Below are 27,572 nucleotides of genomic sequence, written 5' to 3'. Positions count from 1 at the left end.
CTCTCCCTTATGTAACTCAATAAAAAACCCTAAAATCTAAAATGCAAAATTGAAGTTTGCCCAAACTAAAAGAGCTCAAAACTGTTCTCTTTGTGCCGATTTCTCTGTTGTCAGAGGTCAAACTCCCCTTTCCTGCCTCTCTCCGCTTGCCCTGCTGGATGGTTTCGTGGTCAGCTCTGGGCTGGGCCCTTTGCTTCCTTCATCTGGGGGCAGAATAGCAGCAGTGTGGCTCAGCACATGGGCTCTGAAGCCAGGTTGCTGGTTTGAATCCCGCCTCTGCCTCTTCCCAACTGCAATCTTCTTAGTGTTCTTTCCCAGGGTGATTATTACCATGTGAGTAATGTGCTTAGAACAAAGCCCAGCACCGTGTGAGCGCACAATCAGTGTGCTCCGCTTGTTCACTTTGCAGTAGCTCCATAGTGTGGACATTAGCCCCTCCATTTTACAGATGAGGAAACTGAGGCTGGGAGAGCTGAAGTGATTGGTTCAGGTACTATGGTGAGGGACGGACAGAGCTGGGACCAGAACCCAGAGCCTGTACTCTTCTCCACTGATCTCCTTCAGCAAGGAGGTGAGCGCACCCAATCACTGCTAATAAACCAGCTGAGGGAAGACGGCCACTAGGGGCACTGCAGGGGACTCGTGTACTGGACACCAGTGCACAAGATGATTCTGAGTTTTCCAAAGAAGATTTGGAAGGAAGGAGGTTTTGACGTGTTCTGTCCTCCAGGGGTTCATGTGTTGGAGGCCTGGTCCCAAATGGCAATGGTCAAGTTTTGGGACCTTTAGGAGGGAGGCCCGGGGAGGTCCATAGGTCATTGTGGGAGCCGCCCTTAGAAGGCAACAAGGTTACCCTCGTGGGACCCTGACCTCTTATAAAATAAGATGTTGTGAGTGCACCCAACCTCAGAAGAGCTCTCTGGCTTCCTATGTAAGGACGCGACTTCTCCCCTCACACTCACTCCTCCATGTGCTTTTGCCAAAGAGCCACCTGACCAGAGGCCAAATCAATGAGGCTGCCTGATTTTTAGCCTCCAAAACTTCAAGCTACATAAACTCTTTATAAAGTTAGCTTGCTTTAAGCATTTCCTTATAATGATGAAAAATGGATGAATACAGGGTCCCTCAAGAACTGTGAGCTATATAAATAGTTGTATTAATTCACAAAGTTTGGGCACAGCTTGAACGCTGCACAGCTGACTGATACACCTATACGTTTGATAGCTCCACCTATCACTGACCGATATTTACAGATTGACTTTACTCCTCGTTACTTGACCAGAAAACACTATCTGTGTGCAAGCCAGAGCCCCAGAGAGACAGGCTCCTTTTCAAAAACACAAATGACATCCAAAATCTGGAGGCAGCTCTGGGGGAGAGGAAGGGACAGCAGTGAAACAGAGTCTGGTCCATGTTGGGGAAGAGCTCAGGGGTCTCCGAGGGCAAGACCAGGAACCCAGAGTCCAGCGGCAGAACCGCTGTGCTGGGGAGGGAGTCACTCTCTCCACACAGCTGGGAGCGCACATCCCATCCTGGCTGAGCCAGCTGTGCCATTTCAGCTGGAGTGATGGCATCAAAACCGAGGCAGCAATTTGGAAAGCAGTATAGAGATTCCTGGGAAAGCTGGGAATGGAACCACCATTTGACCCAGCTATTGCCCTTCTCGGACTATTCCCTGAAGACCTTAAAAGAGCGTACTATAGGGATACTGCCACATCGATGTTCATAGCAGCACAATTCACAATAGCTAGACTGTGGAACCAACCCAGATGCCCTTCAATAGATGAATGGATAAAAAAATGTGGCATTTATACACCATAGAGTATTACGCAGCACTAAAAAATGACAAAATCATGGAATTTGCAGGGAAATGGATGGCACTAGAGCAGATTATGCTAAGTGAAGCTAGACAATCCCTAAAAAACAAATGCCAAATGTCTTCTTTGATATAATGAGAGCAACTAAGAACAGAGCAGGGAGGAAGAGCAGGAGGAAATGATTAACATTAAACAGAGACATGAGGTGGGAGGGAAAGGGAGAGAAAAGGGAAATTGCATGGAAATGGAAGGAGATCCTCATTGTTACACAAAATTACATATAAGAGGTTGTGAGGGGAATGGGAAAATAAACAAGGAGAGAAATGAATTACAGTAGATGGGGTAGAGAGAGAAGATGGGAGGGGAGGGGAGGGGGGATAGTAGAGGATAGGAAAGGTAGCAGAATACAACAGTTACTAATATGGCATTATGTAAAAATGTGGATGTGTAACCGATGTGATTCTGCAATCTGTATTTGGGGTAAAAATGGGAGTTCATAACCCACTTGAATCTAATGTATGAAATATGAGATGTCAAGAGCTTTGTAATGTTTTGAACAACCAATAAAAAAAAAAAAAAACCGAGGCAGCCCTTAAAGGGCTGTAGGTTGTGGACAGGGCACTGATGGCCACAGCTAGCCAGGCAGGGCCAGGATGCAAATTAGAAAAGGCATCTCTTCTTCTGATAATTTAACTTTTAATTTAAAAAATTATTTTTGGTACTAGGAATAGAACCCAGGGACACTTTACAACTGAGTCACATCCCCAGCACTTTTTGTTTTGAGACAGGGTCTCAGTAAGTTGCATAGGGCCTCACTAAATTGCTGAGGCTGGCCTCAAAATTGGGATCCTCCTGCTTCAGCCTCCTAAGGTGCTAGATTGCCGTTGTGTGCCAACTTGCCGGGCTTCCTCCAGTAATTTCTAAGTCAGTATGTCATCACAGAGCCTGAACAGTCAAGGTCAGCCCTGGGGGACTGCTGGACCAAGGCAGGACATTCCCTCCAGGTGTTGGTGATGGTGGTCAGGGCTCTGGGGGAAGGAGAAGGGCAGGGGACGCTGTGGGTGGGAGGGGAGGTTCTGGCACTAGGACATAAACAGCAGTATCCAACTTAGGACGATTTCATAAATCAAACTTACTTTTATCATAGTTCACATCCATAAAAAGTAAAAATGACTGATGTGCACAACTTGAGGAATGAATTTTTTAAAATGAGATGTATAAAAGGGAAGCCGGACATGAAAGAATACAGTAGACAAGTCCATTTATACAAAGTTGCATCAATGTATGGCGATAAGTCAGAATGGCGGTTAGCAGGGGTTGGGGCGGGGAGGAGGGTGGAGTTCTGATGAAGAAGGGGCTCCAGGAACCTTCAGGGGTGATGAAAATGTCCTCTGTTGGCTACAGAGGTGTGGGTGTGAGAATCCATCAGTTAAAAAAAAAAAAAGTCAAGCAAACCAAAAGCTGCCCTTTAAAATCAGTGTCCAGAGATCTGTCGCTTGAAAGAAATCAGACAAGTGCCAAGCTGCCCTCCCCAGGCATGCTCAGCCGCACGCAGACAGGTGCCCGTGACCCTGGCAGCAGCATGCCATTCTGAGGTCACCGCATCAGGTTCAGACTTGGAAGTGGAGTGAACATGCTCCCCCAAGTATGTGGCATGGCTGGGCCACCAGCATGGGTTTGGGTGAGGCCAGGGCTCTCTTGTTCTCTAGGACTCAGTCTCCATCACTCACAGGAGTTAATGTAGCTCTGCGATGTCACCTGTAGAGGTAGTGTCCTTTTTGCCGTGCTCAGCCTGGACACTTGCGCCATCTGCTTGATGGGTTCTTGTGCTGTCCATCAGAAGAATCAGATACGAGCACAACTGCCACCAAATCAGGGCTCTCTGTTCTTACGTTCAAATACAAGGGAAGCAGCACCTGATGGACAGAAATCCAGGCTGACTCAAATGAAGGACGAAGGTGTACAGCTGTTCCTGCGTCTCTAGGGTAGGGAGGGTCCCAGTCTCTGGCGTCGGGTTCCAGTTGTGCCTGCACTCTTTCTCATCATGCTGTTTTATGCCACAGATGTCTCACTGCCATCTCAAGTCCCCCACCCTTGGGCATGAATTTTACTATGCTAATAACATATTGGAACTGTGGGTTACTCCAGTGACTCTTCTACGCCTGGCTCTTATTTTCTATCACCTGGAATTTGCTCCTCATGGTCTGGGAAAGTTCCTAATTGGGTTTGGAGCTGGGCAGATTGCTACCCTGCTTCAGGGGGTTTGATTTTAATGATCCTGTTTTTGGTGGTACCTCTGCTGACCTCAGAGTCCGAGAGGTCTGAGCTGACCCCCCACTTCTGGTCTCCGGGCGCGTTGTCTTAATTCTAAAGCCTTGGAGACCGGGCTGCTCTTTAATTCCTCGTTTTCTGGTGTCTGTGAACCTCATGAGCCTGAGATCTAGCTTGCCTGTGTCATTTCCCCTGCTGGGGAGATTTCACCACCTTTGCCTTAAGGACTCCCGTTTCTCGGGGGCCCCTGACTGACTCTTATGTGCTCATGTGTTTGCTCTAGAAATTTTGACTCCCAAAACCACCAGGCAGATGGCCTGGTTTCAGACCGTGTCCCTACACTTGTTACCTGGTATGGGGAGGAGCTGCGTGGGGGTTTGAATCCTTCAGCTCAGATCCTCAGCAAATGTGACCAAGTACCCCGAGTCACAGGATCGCTCTGCACTTGATTCGAGTTGCAGCTTCTGACTTACCTGGGGCTGAGTTCATCAGGTGGGGAAGTTGACCTCAAAAGAAGGGTCCTGCAGATACCAAGTGAGCTGGAGGTGATCTGGAATCGATGCAAGGTCCCTTGGTGGCCCCCAGTGAACTTCCAGGTATCCCTGTGCTTCTGTGGTCTCCTCCCTGTGAACCTGGGCTCATCTTAGGACTTTTTTAACCTAGTGGTTCTCAACGCAGGGATGATCTTTGCCCTCTGGAGGCACTGGACAATCTCTATGGATGATACATCTTGGGGGTGGGATGGGAACACTGTCATCGTTGGCTGGAGGTCTGCTAAACATGCCACAACACATCAAACGGCCACCTCTGACTCCTTCACACCAGAGAGGACTTAGCACCAGAGAGGACCTGCGTCCTCCTCCTACCTCCCCTGGCCACTCGAAGCCTCAGGACATCCTCATGTTCTTTCTCCAGGGGTTGAAGGAGCACCTAGCTGGAGGTCTCCCCTGAAGGCTGGTCAATCACATCTCTGGAGACCCAGGGACCTGAGTCTCTGCAACTGAGCCATGGCAATGCCAATCAGAAAAGGAAAAGACCAGGTCCCAGGACAAGTTCCCACAACTACCAGGAGCAGGGCCAGGCAGCAGATGGAAAAGACTCCAGACTTGGAGTCGAGAGCACTTCTATAAAACATAGGGAGGAAAAGGTGTCTACATCAAAGCTTCATTGACGACAGATAAGAGGGGCAGATCGTGTGAAGCAGGGCAAGCTCTGGGCTGGGGCAGGCCATGAGGAGTGGCTTCGTGCTGCGGGCTCAGCGGTTGCATCAGAGCAAACAGGGCACGGCCGCCTGGTTCTCCATGGACTTAGGTCATGGTTTCACATACATTCAAGACCGTGCAGCAGGGTCTGTGGGTTTCCCAGCAGCTGCTAACTGATTAACTTCCCCTCCCCACTCTCTAGCCTTTGTAATTAAATTCAAGACAACTCAGGATTTTCCTTTACATCATGGGACTGGGGACCCCAACCCTTCAGAAGGCTTCTGGCTTCGGAAGCTCGCCAGGGGAGCCTCAGCAGCCTTCCCTGATCTCGTTTGTCGCTTCTGGTCAGCATCCAGCCTGTCTCTGGAAGCCTTTCCAGCCCCCAGAACCAGCTAGTTAGTCACACGGTCATTTGTCTGGTGAGGAGGTCAGTTGGTAGCTCTGGCTTTCACATGTGTGGTTAAAATGAATTGGCCAGATTGCATCTTCTGCTTTGGGAGACGGTTTGGCAGGTAAAGTGGACACCTACGTGGTGATTCAGGCTTTTCAATCCCACATCAAAATAACTGAAAATGTATGTCCAAGAAGACGAACAGGGAATGTTCACAGAAGCTTTAGACATCATTGCCCAAAACTAATAACACCCACATGACCATCAACAGGAAAATGGAAAACAAACCATGCTCTTCCCATGACGATGGCATCCTACTCAGGAATAGCAAGGAACAAGTTACGGATACGGGAAATGGGTGAATTTAAAAGCCATTATATTAGGTGAAAAAAAGCATATGTCTGCACAGGATCTACTATGCATCTAATTATATGTAATTCTAGGAAAAGCAAAATCAAGCTGAAAGTGATAGGAAACCAGAACAGTGGTTTCCCTGGGGCCGTGGGCCTGGGGATCAGCGGGAAGACGTGGGAGGGATATTCTGGGGCACTGGGCTATGGATTGTGCCTGGGATGGTGGTGACACTGCATTTGTCAAAACAAATCCATCTGTGCTTCTCAGAACTGGGCATGTTTGAATATGTAATTTTGACCTCAGTTGTTTTGTTTTCAATTTTTTTTAAATAAAAAAAATAGATCATTTTAAAAGCAAGAATTATTTGGTCAGGCCCCAGCTATTCCAAAGCAAAGGCTTGTCCACCAGCTAGCCATGACCAGTCACACACACAACTGGCTGCATTTATTAGGATGGGTCGGTGTCGGTGGAATGATTAATTTTTGTTCATTTTTGATTGGTCTGAGGGGGCTACTGGGATAGATCTTAGTCAATCAGAGAAATAGCTGCAGCCGCCTGGATTTGGGAGTGGAAGGGGTGCCTCTTTGTTGGACAAATACCAACCACAGAGAAGAGTTAGCCTTGGACTGCCTGCTTTCCACCCAGGCTCCCCCACTATCTAGCTCTGTGGCCCTGGGCAAATCACTCACCCTGGGGAGCCTCAGTGTTCTCACCTGTGAAATTCAGAAAATCATTTTACCTATTACACAGGGATGGCCAGATGAACAGGTGGGGTGATTGGTCTATAGTGCCCAGCCCAGGAGCCAACTGGAGGTAATGACAAGAATGTCCCCCATCCCCAGTGACCCCAGACCCTCCTATCTGGGGGGGAAATAGATGATGAATTCACCCTTTCTTGGTCTTTCAGGCATCCTTGTAGGGAACTTTCAATTTTTTTTTTTTTTTTTTTTTTGAGACAGGGTTTGGCTACGTTGCCCAGACTGGCCTCAAACTTGTGATGGCCTCCTGTGTTATTTGGATTCCAGGCATTTTTAATTAAAAAGAGAAGCATGGATAGGGCAATCCAAAGGAATATCTTGCTCCACTGAAGATCCAGGTGCCTTCAGGGGCTCTATCTTTTAGGTCAGGGGCTCCAATCCAGAGTGACCCCTCTCTGCTATCTCCCAATAAATTAATAACAACTGGATGCCCACCTGATTCACCTGCTCAGCAGAGGAAGAGACGTTGGTAGTGAGGGACCAGGGGAATTCTGAGCCTGGGAACATGCTGGAGGCCTGCTAAGGTCATGTTAGGATCATAGCCAGTACTTATTAAGGGCTCACTGTGTGTCATGTGATATAATCCTGTCATGTTAAATTGTCAGTGCCACTTCATGGGCCCATAATCATTGGTAAGGGTGAATATGGAGGCTGATCATGGAGGTGTTGCTTGCTGGTGTCAGATCTAGATACAAACCCATAGTTTGACCTTGAAGGTTTATTGGGCTACTAACCTGTTAGGCCAGCCACTCTGCCCTGCAGTTCTCACCTCTGACCACCAAGAGGTGCCACTGCTTCACACATGAGCGCTGTCATAAATTTGCACTAGAAGAGACAACTTCTTCAAAATCATTGTCACTACTTCCTCATTTCTCACAACAATAATAGCTACTATTCATTTAAGCGTTTGCATGCATGCCGGACCCTGCACCCTGTATTTCACACACTTTATTTCATATCTTCTCACTATAGTTCTAGGAGTTGAGACAGGACTGCATCACACAGATAAGAAGCTAAGGTTCAAAACCAGGTCTGAGTGTCTGTCTTCAAAGCCCACCCTTCACCAGACACTTGTGGGGGATCACAATGGAGATGCTCAGAGGCGGCATCTAGCTGGCCCGTGTGGGCTTTTGTCTGTTTGTGGTGAGGAGGGTGGTTTTGAGCACACTTTGTTCCTGTCACCTGCTCGGCCCTGATGACATTTGCATTTGCAGCTCTACTTGTGCTGATAATAGTTTCCTGGTTCCATTTATACTAATGACATTTTGTGGACTGGAGTCAAAGGAGCTAAGGAAAATACCTGAGGGGAAGCTTGGAGGTACGGGAAGGCACGTGGGAAAGGTGACACAGGGGTAGGGGTGTGGGCAAGTGGCCCACCTTGCACTGCCCACAGCTGACCTACCAGGGGATGCCGTTTCTGCTGTGGAAAGCATGCACAGCCCCTGACCAGATGCATGGATTCCCTGGGATGAGCAGTGGCGGGCTGGAGATGTGGCACATTCTATTTCACAGGATCCTCCCAGAAGAGGGACCCGGTGACTCTTTGCACCCATACAGAGCCTATCCATCCTGTTAAAATGAGGCTGTTAGAATAGGCTGAGTCCAAACTGCACGGTTTCCTTGTGGGAGGAAATTTGGACACACAGCCACCAGGGGTGTGTGCCCAGATGGATGACCAAGTGAGGACACGGTGAGAGGGTGTCATCTGCAAGCCGAGGAGAGAGACCTTAGAAGGAACCGACCCTGCTGGCACCATGATCTTGATCTTGCAGCCTCTGGAACTGAAAGGAAAGAAAGGAAATTCCTTTAGTTTAAGCCCCGAGAGTGTGGCATTTCCTGACGACAGCTCGAGTAGATGAATAATGCACTGTCTTCATGAAAGATGGACTGGGCCGGGCGTCAGCAGGGCTGAGCTGGGGGTCTGGGGCCTAGAGCCAGCCCGAGGCAGGAAGATGCAGGGGCCTGGGCACCTCCCATGCCTCCTTCTCCCCAGGGTGAGACAGGAGTCCACAGGGAGCAACTGATGCCCTTGGTTCCTCGAATGCTTACTCTTAGGGATGAGGACTATGGCTTCTTCATTGTCAAGAGCACACAGAAGCCAGACTCTTGGTTTCTAGGTTCTCAACTCTGGTCTAGGAGTAAACTGAAGCATCTGGGCGGGAGACACGGTGTAGCACTCCCCCAGCCGGAGCAGCCATCGGAGGGGAAGAGGCTGCGTGTCCCTGTGAGCTTGAAGGCAGAGAGGACAGACAGGAAACCCAGAAGTTCCCAGAGACGGGGAAGAAAGCAACGTGCCAGGAAATAGGAAAGACATGGCCTTCGACACTTGGTGGCCACGCTGGAGCCTGGAGCACAGTGGAGCCGTCTGTGAGGGTCAAGACACTGCCCAGACAAGCCGGCCATTGGCACAGGGGTGGGAGGAGGCATTTGCAGAGCCCAGCACTGATTCCCTGCGTGACCTTTCTTAGCACCGGAAGACGCCATCCACCACAACAAAGAAGCACAGCAAGAGAGAGGAAGAGATGGACCCCGAGAAGAGAAGACCCCTCACCGCAGAAGGCAGAGGACTTTGCTCAGTAACAATGAGGGAGGCTGGCAGGTGACAGCTGGGATAGCGGAGAGGAGACCTGCCCACCTTCCCCGATCGCTGACACGGCCACCCGTTCTGCTCACAGTCCTCGTGTTGCCCTTGACATTGCTACGACTTGAAGTCTTAAGTGTATTTCTTGGTTGATGTTTGTGTCTCCTGCTAAGAGCAGGTCCAAGAGGGTGGGGATCGGCCTGCTCTCTTCTTTATCCCTTTGTCTCTGCATTAAGTACAGCTATTATTAAACACCTGTTGAGTGAATGCCAACTAACTCCTGTCCATATTGAATGCTGTCCTCTGGGGGGGCAGCCTTCCTCCATGGCTCTCATGGCAGAAGGGCAAGCCCTGGGAAAGCCAGGGAACGGAGACGGACAGGTGGGTGGTGGGCGGGGGGGCTTTCTAGAGCAAGACCACAGGAGAGGGCAGAGGCACCTCCAACTCCCGTGTGCAGAGTGAAGCAGGCCAGACTCAGGGTTACAGCAGTCTCTGATGCTCCGCCCAGGTTCTTAAAAAAAACCTACGACATAATAGTCAACAAGCATTGGGTTGTTGACCCTCTGCACATACCATCCCTTGGCAATCCTAAAGCCCATTTTGTGTGGTATGTAATAGTATCCCCGTTCTTCAGATGGGAACAGCAAGGCCTAGAGAAAGATAGGCAAACAGCATTGATTAAATTGTTCCATTTAGCTCGTCCCTTTCCCCCACTCGTTTAATTGCTAGGCTGAACTGTGGTTATGACCAATACAGGTTTTCACATGAAGGGAACCAATCTTCAAGCAGACGGTTTCCCAGGTGTCACAGCCAGGAAGTGAACCCACAGTCTGTGCCACAGTCTGGGCTTCTTCCCAGACACTGTGCAACCTCCATTGTGTTTAAAGCCTCTCTGGTCCTGCCCTGCTGGAATTCACAGTGAAAACTAAGCCATCCTGTCTAGAACCGTGCCCACAGCCCACCACCCTTGATTTCCTTCATTTAAAGGAGAGTGATCATTCCTCAGGTCCACTTTACGGGGTAGAAATCATTTTGCAGAAATAAATATGTCCAACAATTCACCATGTTCTGTATAAACATTGATACTTTGGCTCAGGAGGCTGAGGCAGGAGGATTGGGAGTTCAAAGCCAGCCTCAGCAACTTAGGGAGGCCCTAAGCAACTCAGTGAGGTTCTGTCTCTAAATAAAATACAAAAAATTAAAAAAAAAAAGGGCCGGGGATGTGGCTCAGTGGTTAAGTGTCCCTGAGTTCAATCCCCAGTACCAAAAATACAAAACAAAAAAACCCCAAACAAACAAATCTTAATACTTAAAAAAATGATAAGCAGGTGGGACAAAATTCTTTCTCAAATGCTGCATGTCCCTAAGGTACATGGAGCCAAAGTCATTGCGTTGATATCTGAGGGGCAGCCAGTGTGTGTAGGACACTTTGGCTCTGCACCCAAGCATCCCCAGGCCTCCAAGTTCCCAACATCTCACCAAGGCCTCAAATCTGCTTCTCCCCATCGCCCTGCCTCCTCCCACTGTCCAGCCTAGTGTTTCCTGATCTTCCTGAGATGTGGGAGCCTGGTGGATGAGGACTTCGGGGTTGTGGGTAGAGGGCAGATCGGGGCTCCTGTGAATCCAGGCCCAGAGCTCTGGTGCCCGAGAGCTCGGCCTCAGGGTCTTGTTTCCTGTGTGTGTAAGGAACTTGGGAAGGGAGGCGGTCGGGTTCCGACAGGTGACTCCTTAATTCTCAGCCCCGTGCAAATGATGTAACCTCCGGCAGGTACCCCACCTCTCTGGCCATGTGTGGCAGGAACCTTTGCCCTGGTGAGTGCCACCAACTTGCATTTCCCCCAGGTGCATTTTCTCTGGAAAATTCCATCTCCTCACCCTGCAGCCTCACAGCGGCCACCAGAAAGTGGAAAGCAGGGACCTGTGAGCCTCCAGGCCTTGCTCCCCAGAACTTCCACATAATCCTCTGCTTACTCGCCACTGGCTGACTGGCCACTGGGGACCCAGCAGGGACTCCGAGGCCTGAGGGGTGGCAGAGCCACTAGGGAGCAGAACCCTGGTTCTGAGTTTCCTGGGGCTTTGGAAATGGACCGACCAGGAGCACCAGCACCGGGGTGAGCCAGGCGCAAACTTCTACCGAGGTGGAGGAACTGGTGCTGCCACGTGGCCTGGCCCCTCCTGTCCAGGGCACCGCACCCGGAAAGGGCTTCTGTGTGGAGAGGACATGGTGGTAATGAGGGTTGTGGGGAAACCATCTAAGGACCCAGGTTCATTGACTCACGGTGGCTACTATCCCTGAAGAAGAGACATGACGGCCACGTCCATCCACCTGTGACAGCGACACCCTCCTGCCCCGCCCACTGCACCCGCCTGACACTTTGAATCCTTGCCCTCCAGCCTCTGGTGGGCTCCCGGTTTGGGACAATTTGAGAAGCAGAGCCAATTAATACCTGGCGTGTAGAGTGATTTTTTAAAAAATCCCAGTTCTATGATAGCATGACAGAGCTTTTTCGCAAATGAATTCTTTCAAACTCTTAAGGGCTGAGAATCCCCTTGTTGACACATGTGTGTGCGTGTGCTGTACACCAGTATGTACGGCTGTGTGGCTCATGTGTGGGCATGCGTGTGTGCACATGATGGACATGTTTGTGCAAGATGCACTTATGTGTCCTGTGGGTGGATGTGTAGGGCATGTGTGCACGTGGGATGTGTGTTTACACATGTAGTGCAGGTGTGAACACAGTGTGCATGTGTATGACACATGTGCATGCAGCTACGTGTGTGGAACACATGCCACCGTGAGCTACATACACATGTGTACTTGTGTGTGGTGTGTGTGTAATGTGCCCTTGGGTGGGTTTGATGTAAGGGTATTTGTGTGGTGTGTGCATTCATCTGAACATGCCTTGGGTGGTATCTGTGTTATCACACATGCACACCAACCACACCTGTGCACCAACACACACGTACATACAGACATGTACCTTGCACCCCCTGAACACACCGTGCACAGCCATGAATACCATGCACATGGAGAGGTACCCACCACACACGTATGCACACATGCTACTCACAAATACATGCATGCTACATGTATGCACCCCATCCCACACACGTGGGCACTTTACAAACCCCAGCCGCTCTCATGCTGTCCGCACATGCGCCATTTCACTCCACCTGTGCTGGGCGAGCGGGCAGGGCAGGCTGGGTGTGGGAGAGGGATGTCGAGGTGGTGTTTGGATAAGCATCATGCATGAGCCTCACCTTCAACCTGGCGACAACCAGCTCTGCTCCAGATTACAGAGGTCCTCACGCAGCCACTGTGGGGGTTCTTTGTCTCCAATTCTTCCAGGAGAATCCTCCAACATTCTTCAGGAGCTGCAGTCAGAGTGCCAAATGCCCTGGGAGTCCTGGGAATGGGGAAGCCTGGCGTGCTGGAGTCAAGTGTCAACCCCAACCTTGATCCCAACCCTGACCTCCACACTGACCCCAACCACGACTGTAACATTAACCCAACTCTAACCACTGATGGGGCACAGCCCAGGTGTCACCTGCCCCAGGAAGCCTTCGAGACCCCGGCTGGATAGGACGCCCCTCTTCTGCATCTCTTGGCTCCCTTTTGGCAAGGTCCCGTGGTATTTTTAAGTTTATATGTTTATGGTTTAGAAAATAAGGTTATAGTTTATAATTAATTAGATATTACTGTTTTCTTTCCCAACCTCCTCAATGACCTTCAGCTCCCAGGGGCAGACTCTGCCTGACTCTGCCTGGCCTCCCCAGGGCTCAGCCCCTCGGTTTCATGTTCTTGCTGAATGAACAAGTTGAATTTTTGCATCTTGGGCTCTGTCTGCAAATCCACTGAACATCTGTCTGTGCCTTTTTACCCCAGGTGTGCTCCCTGCTAGGACTTCCGCATGTCTGCAGGGGAGATGTGGGTGGAGGAGTTTGAGAGGGACCTAGGGGGGAAGGGTGGTACTGGTTCCTGGACCAGCTCTGTGGACAATGGAGGGGGCTGCAGGCAGCAGTTGAAGGTTTTCACAATGTCGGGCCACTGCTCAAGGGTCCAGGCCATAGACTGGGCCTGGTGGATGGAGGGAACTGCAGCTGCAGGACTCTCGGGCCCATGGCAAGGCTGTGGGGTGCAGGCTTGGCAGATTCAGGCACAGAGACAGGGTGAGTGCATCCAGGGCAAAGACACCAGGGCTGCCTCTCTGGCTCCCTGGCGGAGGCCATCACTGCCGGATGAAATAGAAAGATGTGGATAACCGACTGCCCTTGGGTGAGGCTTGGGTTGGTGTTCAGCGGCTGAAAGTCTTGCATTTGCAGTTGGGCCACAGCCAGTAAAAAAATCAATGGAATGTCACTGAGGTGGCCCTTCTGTGCCCACAACCTCAGCTGTCAGCTGAGGTGCGTTTCCCTAGAGACATGCAGAACCTGAGGGGGGATTCTGGCCAGGTGGTTTATTGAGTGGGGGCTTTCTGAGGGGTGTGGAGTGGTCAGGGCAGGCAGGAGTGAGCGAGGCCTATGGGCTGGAGATTTGCCCACGCCTGATCTCCCGGGGAGATCTGGAACGCAGATGGGGCTTTTCCATGTTGGTCAACCAGCAGTGGGCAGCTCTGGGGGATGGGACCTAACCTCCCAAACAGGGGAATGACAGGGCAGGGTGGCAGCTGTGACTGAGAGCAGAGCAGCCACCACTCCCACGGTGGGGAATGGGATCTGGCCACTACAGGAGACCTGGGTGGGGCATAACCATGTCTGGAGACCAAACATATGTCCCCCCAAATTCATGTGTTGGAATCCTAAACCCAAAGTGATGGTATGTGGCAGCCGGTCCTTTGGAAGATGCTCAGGTCTTGAAGGTGGAGCCTTGATTATAGGGTTTCAGATCCTTTAAAAGAGACCCTAGAGAGCTCCCGTGGCTTTCTGCTATGGGAGGACATGGCAAGAAGACAGAGATCCGTGAACCAGGAAGGAGGCTCCCTCTGGACTCAGGAATGGCCAGCACCTTGATCTTGGATCTCCCAGCTCCACAGCTGTGAGAAAGACTCCTGTTGTTTATAAGCTGCCCAGCCTGTGGTGTTCTGTTACAGTAACCAATGGAAGAGGACAGTTGGTGTCCACTCCATGGCCTGTCACTCAGCCTTTTGCACCTGACCCACTGACTCTGTTCCCATTCTCTGGGGCCACACATCACACCTACGCCAGAGCCCCCTGATATCTGCGGGCAGCTGCTTAGACTCTGTGTGGGGGTTTTGGAGTAGCCTGGACAGTCAAGAGGCAGCTTGGGCAGTGGTCGCTTCCAGATGACTCTGAGCAGCTGGCGCGGTGGGTGATGGCATGGCAGGAGGGGCTCTCCCAGGAAGAAACCAATGACCTGTCATTCATTATTTCGGGCTGTCTGCGTGGATCTCAACAACGCTGTTCTCTCCATTGTGAAAGCGAGAGCGGAATATTAAACCACCCAAGCCGTCGCTGTGTTTCCGACAAGCTCCATGCAGGGGAGGAAATTGGAACCACATGAAATATTTACGCTCCATGTGGCGGAGCCGCTGCTGATGCGACAGGCAGCATGTTGTTTTGGTTTGTTTGGGGTTTGCTTTTTACCTTTTCCAAAGTGGATTACCATATGTCTTCCAGTGAGGACACTGCGCATGGTGAGACTGTCCCTCCGGGGCATCATCTGGAAGGAGGAGGCCACCATGATGGACAGGAAGAGGCCCTAAGAGCCCAACCTCTAGGTTGTGGGCCTGAGCCAGAGCAGGGAGCACCAGCTCCCACCTTGAGAGCTGTGTCACAGGGGGTGACAGCCTCAGCCTCCCAATCTGCACCCCCCAACCAGGCACGTGCTCTTCCCAGGTAGACTTAACCTAGTCACATCACTATTCCTTTTGGTTTTAAGGACTGCCCCCCCTCCATGTCTGCTGGGAAACCTGGTTTAAGGGGTCCTTGGCCTTGGTGCTGCCTGCATGCAGACAGTATTGAAGACCCCCACCCCCATTCCCACCACTCACCTCCATCACCTGCTCATGAGTGCCCTCCCCAGAGTGGACTGCACACCATAGCCCCACGCCGTGGGTCCGCACTGTTATTGTCTCACTAATTTTCTCCCTAGGCGTTATGTTGGCTCGCACACCACACAATCAGTTCTATTTGAAGACTTTTTCTTTTCCTTTCTTTGGTGGAAAAGAATCAATAGAGCTTTATAGATGCGAGGAAAGCGCTCAATCCTGAGCTACAGCCCCAGCCCCATACTGAATTCTTATTTAAAAAACCTGATTATACGAATGTTTCCTAAGAATGTACTTAAATGTGGGGTACTCTTTGGGGCAGCAGGAATTTGATGGACACTTTTCAGTTTCTGGAGGGGCAAGTTTTACATGGTAAGGCCTGTTTAGCTTCCCATGTAGCCGCACTGTTGGGTGTGGTATCCCCCACACAGCCAACACATATTCATCCAGCATTTATTATGTGCCATGAACTGGGCTAAGTTTTGTATCTCCCTCCTATCATCCACATACAGAGCTGCTTTTCTCTTTCTTGGTTACTAGGGATTGGATCCAAGGGTGTTTTAACCCGGAGCCACATCCCCAGCCGTTTTTAATTTTGTGACAGGGTCTCACTAAGCTGCTGAGGCTGGCCTGGAACTTGCGATCCTCCTGCCTCAGTCTCCTGAGTCGCTAGGACTGCAGGCATGTGTCCTCACGCCCAGCCCAATGAGCTGCTAAGGGGCAGATAGAACTTTTACCAGAGTCTCTCCTCACAGGGCTCATTCCTGGCCAAGCCACCACCGAATGCCACCTCACAGGGGGCCCAGCCTGGCTTAACAAAGTGCAAGAAGACACAGACTTTTCTGCAACTTTTCAGAAGTTTTATTATAAAGAGAGTTTGAGAGAAGGACTGGGCACCAAGACAGACATTTGCCGGGCCAGGATACAGCTGCAAACGACGCCAAGAACCAAAACCAAAACCAAACCCCAAACCACGCACACGTTAGGATAAACTGCAACTTTGTTCTCAAGTTTTCTTCATAAATAGCTAGACAAAAAGAAATAAAATTGTTGCTGGCAATTTTAAATAGGTGGACATATGGTTTACAAAAAAATAAAGGGGAAATGCTTCCCGGTGGGGCTAGACGTTGTCCGGTTCTCGGGTGCGCATGGAGAGACCCTGTGCCAGCTGCTGTGTGCACGTCTCCCTCAAGAGAAAACTTAAAAACGATGCGCTAAGGGTCATATAAAACGCTTTGTACCTTAAAGGAAACTACTTTTCTTCCCCCACAAAATAATCTTACAGATGTCTTCAGCACAGTTCTAAAACACTTAGTTGACTACTTACACGGAGCCCACAGTTTGTGGGGCTCGGAATCTTTAGTTCACACTGGAAAACCTGCGCGTCTGTGGCTGGGCCGGCCCCTGGCCGCGCATCTTGGGGCGAGTTTCTGTTGGTCAGTGACCCCGGCAGGGTGGCCCAGTGAGCTTGGGCTGGGGCCAGACGTCCAGACAGAGGGGACTGTGTGCAGGGCGAGGAGCAGGGTCCGCGGTTACCCTGGAGCAAGCAGGTCAGCGGGCAGAAGGTTCCTGCAGGTTCTTCCGGCGGGCGCCGGGCAGCGGGCTGCCTCTGCAGAGTCTGGCGGGAGGTCGAGGAAGAGACTCAGCCCAGGGCAGAGGTGTGTCACTGCTATGCTGGCCGGTCACCCTGCCTCCTGCCACGGCCTCTCTGCTGTGGGCAGCCCTCCTGGCTCTGACATGCCCTTCCAGCCAGCCTCGGGGAGGGGAGGGAGGCGGGATTAGGTGAGGTAGAGCGATTTGTCCCTGGGGAGCAGGCTGTGGAGAGAGAGGGGCCATCAGAGCTGCTGGGCGCCCCCCTGGCGCTGTGACGCGGGCCAGGGAGCCCCAGGGCCCTGTGCTCTGGCCCTTCGCCCCTCACCCTGACCAGCTGCCCCTCTGAGGTCAAATTGGGGATGGCCAGGGTCCTCCTGGCTGTCCACCCAGTTGAACCAAAGGGCCCTCCTGGATCCTCCCCGGGGGGTGCCATCCTCAGCTCCAGGAAGAGGGCAGCGTGCGTCTGCCCTTCAAGGAAGCCCATCCCAAGGTCCTCAGGGCTCTCATGGCAGGTTGTGACCACCATGTTTCATTTGTACACTTCCAAACAGAAGCACAGGCGGCAGGTGGTTTTTATGGATTTAGAATAGGGACCAACATCCGTGCTGGGCACAGGGTGGGCCCGAGGAAGGCTGGGACAGGGTCACATCCCTGAAGGACCTCCTGCCCCTGGCACCCTGACATTGGGGAAGGGAACTGCGGTGAGGGGAAGGGGCTGATGAGAGGCGGTCTAGGGGAAGGGCGTCCTTGTGCAGCGGGTCTGCCACCCATGCAGAAGCTGTCGTGGCGTGTGTGGGGTCACTAGTGCCCGGCAGTATCCTGTGTGGCAAGAGCGATGCAGGGCTGGGGAGGCTGCTGCCTGGTGGCAGAGCTGGCCACCCCTCTACTAAGCACTAGTGCCCCACCTTTCACAGCGTGGGGCTTTGCAGGACATCTGCCCAGGCCACAGTCCCCCAGGACCTAAGGATTCGCTTTTGCCAAGGGCACGGGGACCGGCTGGCAGGGTGGGGGCTGGAGCTCCCCATCCTGTCCCGTCTTTCCCTCTTGCTGGCTAAAACCAAGTCCTTCTGCCTTAGAGTTGGTGTGGCCTGGCTCCAAGGGGGCTTTCTGGAGCAGGGGCAGTTAGCGAGGTGGACCAGAGAGAGCCGGGTGGTTCTGGGGAGAGGATGCTGCTGCAGGGCTGGGGGGCTTCTAAGGTGGGGGCTTCGTGGGTTGGACAGTTGGCCCTTTCTCCCAGGGGACCACATCTAGCTCCTGCACACCCCGACGTCCCCTTCTCTAGGGAATTGCCCATGGCGAAGAAGACCCGCCTTCCACGGGGGCCCCCTGGGGCCTGTGGGCAGCCCGTAGCCAATGGCTGACTGACAGGGGCTCTTGGTGGGACCTGCGTTGTGCCACCAATCCTGCTTCAGGGTTCCCATGGGATCAGGCCGTATGGAGTGTCCAGCTGAGGGCGCGTCCTCGCAGGCCCCTTCCCCTGCCCCGTCTGGCCTTCCTCGCCCCCTTCTCCCACAAGCCCTCCAGGCATCTCCAAGGGCCACCTTAGACTCTGCTTCTAGGGAGCCTGGCCTAAGGCACGGGGCCTACCTGGGAATGTCATATGGAAGATTTTTTGGAAAAAACAGGACAGAAGGAATAAAGGTGGCCTCGGTGTGCCCAGCGGGCTGGGGCGCCAGGCTGGCTGAGTGCGCTGGACTCCTGCTTTGCTCTGCACTACCTGTAGGCTCCAAGCGTCCCCTGGGCAGGGCTGATGACACAGCTCCATGTTCTCCTGGGCCACTCCTCTGTCCCTGTTTCCATTCTCCCTGGGTGGGTGGACAAAGGCAGGACCCATGGAGGCTGATGGGGACTGACCTGCAGGTGCCGACGCCACACTCCCCGCTGGGGTAGCTGCTGTCCCAGTCCCCGCTGCTCGTGGAGTTGGATGGCCCAGGTGAGCGGGGTCCCGAGCCGCTGGGGAACTCAGAGATGTGCGGGAAGTCCTACGGGGGAAGGAGGGATGTGAGTGCAGAGAGGCCCAGGGGAGGCCTGACTCAGGAGGCCGGGGTGGTGCAGTCACCCTGTGTCTGAGGGCATCCCCTCTGCAGAGACTCCTCCTGGGGTTCACAGGAGGTCCACTCTGCTCCCGTGGAGCACCTTTGGAAAAGTACCTCTGTCTTAGCTGAACCAGGGGGTGACTTTCCTATCCTGAGCCTCAGCTTCCCAATCTGTCAATGCAGGGACCGGGCTGAGCGTGGGCCTCGGAACAGGCTCTGGGGCACTCAGTGGGGCTCAGGCCTCGAGGGCTTGCAGGGGAGCCAGGGGCTGGGCCGATCTGGCAGAAGCAGCAGTGGCCTCAGCCCCTCAGGCCAGGAAGCTCAAGTGGACGGAGGGTGAGAGGGGCCCTGGGAGAGCCGAGGGATCTAACTGGCAATGTTCACTGCAGCCCCTGCCTTGCAGGCACGGCACAGGAGACCCATTTCAGATATGGGAAAACCGAGGCCAGTACTGGAATTCTGCAGCCACCTCCCCTCTCCTGAAGGGGTCACAGAAGACGGGGCCGTACTCGGCCCTGCTTACCTGTGGCCCTGGAGGCGAGGGGCTCATGGCCAGCTGCACCTGGAGTGCCATGGGTGTGGGCAGGACGGGAGGCTGGGGGGCCGGGGACATGCTGACAGGTGGGCTGAGGAGGGCACCCTGTGCGTGGGGTGGCAGGGGCAGCTGCTGGTGCAGGGGGGGACTGAGCGGGAAGGAAGGCGGTGGCGGCGAGGACGCGCTGAGCCCGGGCAGCAGGGACTTAGAGCCCAGTGTCCTGGCGAGGCTGGCGGGAGAGGCCCCGCTCCGAAAGGCCTGCAGGTCAGAGGGCGTGAGGAAGGAGGCCAGGCCCGGCATGGAGTACATGGGCTGCTTGGGGGGCAGCAGCTTGGCGGGGGGGTTTGCCTGAGTGCTCTTGGTCTCGCCTTGGTCCGGGGGGCTCTGGAAGGAGAGGAAAACCAGTTACTTTGGAGAAGTGATGACAAGCCAGGACTTGGGCTGTGAGAACAGGGTGTCCTGGTTGGCCTTTGGGGAGAGCTGTGAGCTGTGGACTAGCCAGCCACAGCTTTGACCAGGCCACCTGCCACCTCCCCCACTTTTGTTTGGATGCTGGGGATTGAGCCAGATGGAGTTCAACAAGTACATCTCCAGCCCTTTTTAGTTTTTATTTAGAGACAGGTCTCACTAAGTTGTTTTTTAGGGCCTTGCTAAGTTGCTGAGGCTGGCCTTGAACTTGGCAATCCTCTTGCCTCAGCCTCCCGAGCCCCTGGGATTACAGGCGTGCACCACCAGCTCCCGCCCACACTTTTATCCCTGCGTGGCCCCCCACCCCTGGGGGAGTTCCATGGTCCTGGGTCTTGCAGCAAAGCCAGGGTTGTGGCAAGCATCCTCTGGCTATGCCCCTCCCCAGCCTCTATGCCCCTGTATGGGCCCCTCTCTCTGCTAGGCTCTGGCTGGACGAACTCAGCAGAACACGGTGCACATGAGGCGTGGGCCGGGTGCACCGCAGTGCACTACAGGTGTGACCTAGAGGTCTCACCCAGCCTTTCCAAGCCCCTAGAGCCGGCCGTTCCCATGGGCCCCAGTTCTGGTGCCATCCCTCTTCTCAGTTACCTAGGCATCCTGTTACCTTGGAGACAAGGCTAGCCCTGTAGGCTGCCAGAGCTTTCAGATACTCCTTCTTGGCTGCTTCAGTCTTCCTCTTGTAGGCCTGGAAAATCCAAGACATGGGCAACAACCGGGAGAATGTCACAGAGGGGTCACAATGCAGAGCCCAGAATGAGAAGGCGTGGATTCTAGGGCCATGTATGGATGAGGGCAGTGTGATCAGAAGATGGGTCAGTCACCCACTGGCCCCTCTCTGGGCTGCACAGAGAGTGTGGAGGACAGGGAAACATGCTTCACCTCTCTGGACATCAGTACCACTGGCTTCAGAAAGACGAAGCTTCTGGAACCCCTCTCTTCTGACCTAGCGTGATGCACATTTATTAATGTTGCATGCTGGCATGAACCCTGCTTGTTCAGTGTCTTAGTCTGGATTTATATTTGCTCATGTTGTTATCAGGAATTTTGGACCTAGGTTCACATGTAGTATTGTAGGCTTGGCCAGTGGTAATGCTCAGCTGATAGAGCACTGGCCTAGCATGTACGAGGACCTGGAGTCAATCCCCACCACTGAAACAAATAAACAAATAAATACAAATAAACAGGACAGTGTGGGAGGTCAGACTCTCAACAACCTTCGCTTGCCCCTGGGCTGCACTGGATGTGTCGGAGTAGTGGGCGGAGCCTTCAGAGACAGGGGACCTGAGATCCCTATCCCCCTAAGACTGCTCAAAAGGGAGAGGACACCCTCCCCCACACAAAGCGGCATCATAGGAAGGGAGATGCATGCCAGAGCTTGCCAAATGGAAACTATGGTCCCTATGGCAGAAGAGGGCAGGACCTGCCATGCCTCTGGTCCTCGGCACTGCAGAAAAGCCCAGTTAACGCCCAGCGCCACCAAGCATCCCCTGGCCCCAGGGTTCTCTAGCAGAAGGAGCCTCATCTGCCACTTGTGTGGAGGTGGTGGCTAGAGAGCTGGAGAGTCCTGTCCCCTGGAGCTGCCCTCACTCAGTGATTGACAGGCTGGCGCCCTGCAGCCTTGCGGCTAGCCAGTTCACCCTGCAGGTTCTATGCTGGCTTGAGTTCTGGGGCAGGACTGTGTTCCAGAACCACGGCGGGGAGGCCCGACAGGAGCCCTTTGTCACTGCCTTCCTTCCCTGTTTCACCTCCCAAATAAACTTCTGCCACTGCCCTGGCCTATAGCCCAAAGGTGTTTTAAATCTTAGAGTCTGATAGAGAAGGCATTTCAAATAAATACATTGACTGTCTCTCTCTCCGGCCCAGGCTGCTGCTCCTCTCCCCATGTCCCTGTCTCAGCGTATGGCGTCTCCACCCACCCAGAAAGCAGAACAGAATCTCCAGAATGAGTCCCCACAAAGCTCTGCATCCACTGCCCCCCCCCCCATCTGCCTGGTCCCAGCCATTGTCATCTCCCACCTAGTTGACAGGGGCCTGCCATGTCCACGCTACCAGCCTTCATGAAGCCAGACAAGGACCTGATCCCTTCCCTGGCCCCGCCCACCTTCCAGCTCCGTCTCTGCATTTAGCCACCCTGGACTCCCAGGGCCAGGCACTTGCTGGACCAGGCTTTGTCAGCACGGCTTCCCCTGCCGGAAAGCTCCCCTGGCCAAGGGAGCCCACCCTTCAGGTCTAACCTGGCAACGTAGTCCCTGCCCCAGGACTAAGTCTGTTCCCTCCCTTTTTGCTCTCATGGACCCTCCTGGCATGTGACCCAGTCACCATTGTCATTTTACATTTACTTATCTGATTACTGGATTAATTGCTCTTAGGCCAACAACCCAACGGAGCCTCCTGGTTCTACAGACCTGAGTGCGAGTCCTGGCTCCAACCTGACTCAGGATGGTGCCCTGGGACAGGTCAGCCTCTGGTGTCTCCATCTCCTCATATCATAATAGGCAAGCGATGGCCACTCCATGGGGTGTTGCAAGGATGCAGTGAGGTCATGGTCACTCAGCCATGAGAGCTCAGCCCAGACATGCTCAGAGAATGGGAGCCATCTTCCTTGTTTTACAGCTCAGAGAGGTTAGGTAGTCACTCTGAGGTTGCATAGCTGGTAACTGCTCTGCACATAAGCTAGCTCTGTGTGCTGTTCCCCAGAGGCCTTTAGAGGGGGCCAGAGGTACATGGCTAGGGGTACAGGAAGCTCTGGCCTGGACTTCAGACTTGAGTTAAATGGCCAACTCTGACCATTTCATGGACAGGAAGTAGAATATAGAATGGTTAAATCATTGGTGAATGCAACCGCAAAATAGTAGAGCTGGAAGGGACCAAGCTTCCTGGCTTACAGATGGGCAAGCTGAGCCCAAGTGCCTTGTGCAGGAGCCTCTGGTCCCAAAGGCTGGTTCTGGCCTCACACCTTCAAAGTCTGCCCTGAGTGTGGCCCGGAAAGGGATGGAGGCTCACCTGCTTCTGCTCCTCTCCCAAACTGTCCCACATGGAGGCCACGATTTTGGACACATCTCCAAAGGTGGCACTGGGGTTCTGCCCCTTGATGGCAGCCTGAGTGTCTCTGAAGAAGAGTGCGTAGGCCGACACGGGCTTCTGTGGCTCATTGGGGTCCTTCTTCTTCTTTTTCTTTGGGTTCTTGGCCTTTTTTCCTGGGTCTGCAGAGGGTCTCTTCTCTCCTGAGATCTGCCCAGGTGACAGGAGTCAGGTTCACACCAGCTGAACCTCCTGCCCGCGGCCGCCCCACCCAGCTCCAGGGGCTGGACCCTGCTCAGCATCCCACCATGGGCCCGTCCAGCCTGGCTCACACCCGGGGAGAAAGAGACACACAGCCTGGGTAGGAGGCTGGGTATTGGTTTAACTCATCAAAGAGAACCAGGACAAGTGGAAAGTTGATTCGGAGAAATCTAGACGCCTCTGTGGTCCCAGAAAAATTGACTGCTGATGCAGGTGACTAAATCGCATGGGAAACTGGCTAGTGCCCTGTAGACTTTTAATCTTGATGGATTTTTAATCTCTTCTGTTGATCAGAAATCATTTGTGTCTTTATCAAGCTTTACAATTTTCTTTTCTTTTTTTTTTTTTTTTTTTGTGCCAGGGGTTGACCCAGAGGCCTCATCCCCAGCCCTTTTTATTTTTTATTTTAAGACAGAGTCTTGCTAAGTTCCTTAGCACCTCGCTAAGTTGCTGAGGCTGGCTTTGAACTTGCGATCCTCCTGCCTCAGCCTCCTGAGCTGCTGGGATTGCCCACGGCACCTGCTTTTCTGTCCCTCCCCCTCCCCCAAGTTAACGTCTTTCTTTGCAAAATTCCCTCATCAGCAACAAACAAGAGTCAAAGCAAAGACACATTCTGTTGGAGACGCAGGGGTTCCTGAGTGGCCTGTTAGATCATGTTTGGGTCTGACCCTGTAAGGCTGTGGGGTCTTTGGGGCCATCTCTAAGTTTCAGATGTGTTTTTTCTTAACTGCTCTTCCTCTGCAGCTCCCTCCACCATGTGATTACAAACACTCTCCAAAGATTCCCTTGATCATAAAAGGTCAGTCCCCCCAACCTGTAGCTGCTGTGCAACTCTGGGCAGGTGGCTCTCCCCTGGCCCCCGTGAGTTGGTGGGAAGGGATGAAGCTCATGTGACATCATCAGACCAGCCCTGGAGCTGGGGACCATCGAGAGAGGCTGTAGGATCACAATCCCACTTAGGGTTTCCAGGATGGGGAGGGGGTTCAGATGCTCCCCACAGACCTAAGTGGATCAGTTAGGACCCTCAGGCCACACCAGGACAGGGGCCTTTGGTCCATGGTCCTGGCTCCTGCTGCAAAGTCTTTGACTCAGTGTGCCAAGAAGATGACAGTGACACCATGAGTAGGTAAGGAAACCAGAGGCCAGAGGATGAGACTCAGACCTCCATGTCTGAAGGACAGGGAGGGAAGGAACAGAACACCGCTTCTGTGCTGGAGTCCCCTCTGCAGCCACCCACCACGCCAAGCCTCAGTCCTTCAGCACTACGTGGAGAGGTCCTTGTGAGGAAGAAAGGCACAGGGCCATGGAGGCAGGGTCATGGGCCAACTCTTCATTCTGCCGCTGGCTCATGGGAGATTCTGGATACAAACTCCTGCCTCTGACCTTTCTGGGCCTCTGTGCCCAGCAAAAAAAGAAGCTCTCTAATAGGGAGGAGCCTTGGGGTCCCTGCAAAGGACCAGGGCGTGGGCAGGTGGCGGCTCTCATCCCTGATATTTTGAAGAGGCCTACCACCTGTGGACTTTAGGGGTGCTGGGAGAGGGTGCACCCCCACACCATTTTCATGCCCCATCCCCAGTCAGTGTGGAATGCCCTAGGCCCAGAGGACCTCTGTTGGACTACACATTTTTGTCAGAATAAGTTTTTAAAGTGAGGGCTATGTTAATTAGCTTGATTCAGTCATTCCATGTCATATATCCACACGACTGTGCACCCCATAAAAATATACGATTAATATTTGTCCAAATATTTCAATGTTTTTGTGAGCAATATTTAACAACAAAAAGTTCTTTCAAAGGCCAAAGTGGCACGAGACCAGGCCCTGAGGCTCTTGCTGATGTCATCGATGCCACTGAAAAGACGCGCTGGCCATCAGGAATGAGACTTGGCCCTGTTTCCGTGACATCTCCTCCCGCCATCCTTCAACACGGTTAGAGGGGTCTCTGCTGCGTGTGTGAGGGTTGGGATTGAGGCTGAGCTTGCCAACAGTGCCCGGGAGATCTAGCACCTGAAGCCTGGTGTCCCTAGGTCCCCTGGGTGCTCCCTGATGACTAACTGCTCCTGCCCACCTGACCCATCTGCTCATCTCTTCCTCCTTGGTTTCCAGCAAAGGGCACGGCCCCCTTCCAGTCTTTTCCAGAGTGAAGTCCCCACAGGGCCCGTCCCCACAGATGGGAGGGCATCTGACAGCATTGCTGTCCACCCCGCGTACCTTGAAATGTGCTTCGGACTCCTCCTCCTGCGTGGAGCTGGAGGGAGAGGGGGTCGCCGACTTGCTCCCTGGGGGTGACGGGGAGCTGTGGGTGATGCTGCTCCGGATGCCCATCTGGGAGATGAGCTGGGACTGGCTGAGGGCGCTCATGTGGCTGGCCAGCATCGCGGGGCGACCCAGCAGAGGTCCCGGCCGGCTTGAGTCATAGGCAGCAACCTCCGAGTGCACCATCTCCTGGATCTAAGGACAGGGCATCTGTGTTAGAAGGACCTGGCCTGCGGCACCCTCACATCTGCCCCGCAGGACTCGGGGGGCATTCAGATGAGATGTTGGGGGTCCCAGCTCTGTGCTGAGGGGTAGTTCCGTTCTGCTTAGACCTCTGCATGATTTGGAGCACGTGTGGGGGAACGAGAGCTCCCTGGCAGCTGGCCATTTTGTAGCCATTCACCCTGGACAGACAGCACTTGAGCCCTTGCCAGAGTGTTCCGCCCAGCTGTGAATGATCATTTTATGATATCGATCTTCCCTCCTGGAACACATCTCTGCATCAGTTCACTGTGCAACATAATAGCAAGGAGTGCAGATGTTGGATGCCATTGTATCAGCCTGGCCCTAGCCCTGACCAGCAGTTAAGTGACTTTGACCGACTAACTTAACCTCTCTGTGCCTCAGTTGTTTTCAACCGTACAATGAAGATAAAATCAAACCTACCTTCTCAGGTGGTTAAGGATCAAATATGTCTGGCATGTCATAAGCCCTGGGTTACAGAAGCATTTGTTCAATTCTTTGAATTAATAAATCTTGCGATAATGTTTAGCACTTTTCTTCCTATACCTCATTTTCCTATTAGCTTCATTTCTCGTGATATTTTCCAACTGGTTATTTTCAGAATTCAAGAAGCCACTGATGGTACATACGAGAATTTCTCAATACTAAACACAGATCGGCGTATCCTCTCCCCCCATGCATAGTATATACACCTGCACTTCCGTGAAGCTGGCCAGTTCGCACACTCATAATTATGTTTATTTCCTCTGCATCTGTGATTGTTTCCTCTTTCTAGTTTCTAATGTTAAATATCCGCATTTTCTGTATTAGGCAAACTAAATGGGCTTTCAGTTTCAGGTATATTGTTCCCCCCTCAAAAGAACCAGATCTCAAATTCATCCCTCTGCTTCTCTGTCTTCTAATGAATGTTAATATTCAGTTTATCTTTATTAATCCCTCCATCTGCTTTTTAACAGCCTGTTAATTTAAAATCATCTATTCCCATTCTTTATTTTTAGTAATATGTTTAATGCTGTGAATTTTCCTCGGAGCATGGTTTTAACATCTCTCGCAGACTTCATCATGTAAGGATTGCGTTGTTGTTCTTTATTTTATGTACAGGTATTTATTTTTATGATTTTTTTCTTTGACTCAACAGTTGTTGAAGAAGAGTTCTGTGATGTCTAAGTGGTTTATTTCATTTTGCTTCTTTTCCTTTTGCTACTAATTAAGTGAATTGTTTGCCCTTTTGAGAATTTGTTAAGGTTTTACTTGGGATCCAAATACAGTGAAATTTCACACATGTCCCATAGTACTTGTAAGCTGAGCGTGGGCTATGTTGGCAGATGAACATAGCAGAATAACATTGCCTATTTGGTCAGCAGTGATTATTATTTAGACTCCTTTCTTACTTTTTGGCTCTAATCTGACACGGGCTTGCCTAGTTTGCCCCTGAGTTTTCTGCATTCATCAAAATCTCCCTTTAATATTTAAAGGTTTTGTTTTGGTAGAAGTTGGGTCTTATTGCAAGAAGACGGCTAATTGCATCTTCATTATGCATCAAATTTTTTATTATTATAATGTGTCTCATTTTTGGTCTCACTTTTTCCTTGAATTCAGCGGAGTCTGATATTGCTATTGCTGCCCTTGTCTATATATTCTGTGAATCTGGAATGTCTTTATTTATGAGAGAATGTCTTTTACATATCTCTTAGTTTTTATTTGTTAGGATTATCTGTATCATATGTTGGTGTTTGTATTTTGGTCAGCTTTAAAAAGAGAGCTGAGACAATATTTCCC

The 27,572-nt window shown here is 52.2% G+C and overlaps 1 protein-coding gene across 3 annotated transcripts in view; it reads right to left on the bottom strand.

The window, feature by feature from the left end:
* Nucleotides 1–16,220: 16,220 nt before the first annotated feature.
* The window catches only part of Tox2 (TOX high mobility group box family member 2), a 126,073-nt gene continuing 114,721 nt past the window's right edge, over nt 16,221–27,572 (bottom strand). For 2 of the 3 annotated variants that reach the window (XM_027945337.3, XM_071608947.1), the window contains exons 4-9: nt 25,506–25,745; nt 23,018–23,245; nt 20,619–20,699; nt 19,535–19,930; nt 18,830–18,957; nt 16,221–17,000 (exon numbers count right to left, since the gene is read on the bottom strand). In XM_027945337.3, the coding sequence (XP_027801138.2) occupies nt 16,934–17,000; nt 18,830–18,957; nt 19,535–19,930; nt 20,619–20,699; nt 23,018–23,245; nt 25,506–25,745 (1,140 nt within the window). In that variant the 3' untranslated portion in view covers nt 16,221–16,933. Of the gene's footprint in view, nt 17,198–18,829; nt 18,958–19,534; nt 19,931–20,618; nt 20,700–23,017; nt 23,246–25,505; nt 25,746–27,572 lie in introns of all 3 variants that reach the window. The other variant, XM_027945338.3, reaches the window with a different exon arrangement.

The sequence above is a fragment of the Marmota flaviventris genome, chromosome 2 (assembly GCF_047511675.1).
Source record: "Marmota flaviventris isolate mMarFla1 chromosome 2, mMarFla1.hap1, whole genome shotgun sequence".
In the NCBI taxonomy this organism is placed as follows: Eukaryota; Metazoa; Chordata; class Mammalia; order Rodentia; family Sciuridae; genus Marmota; species Marmota flaviventris.
Note: the sequence above shows the minus strand (reverse complement) of the source record. Positions and strands in the feature narration are given on the sequence as shown.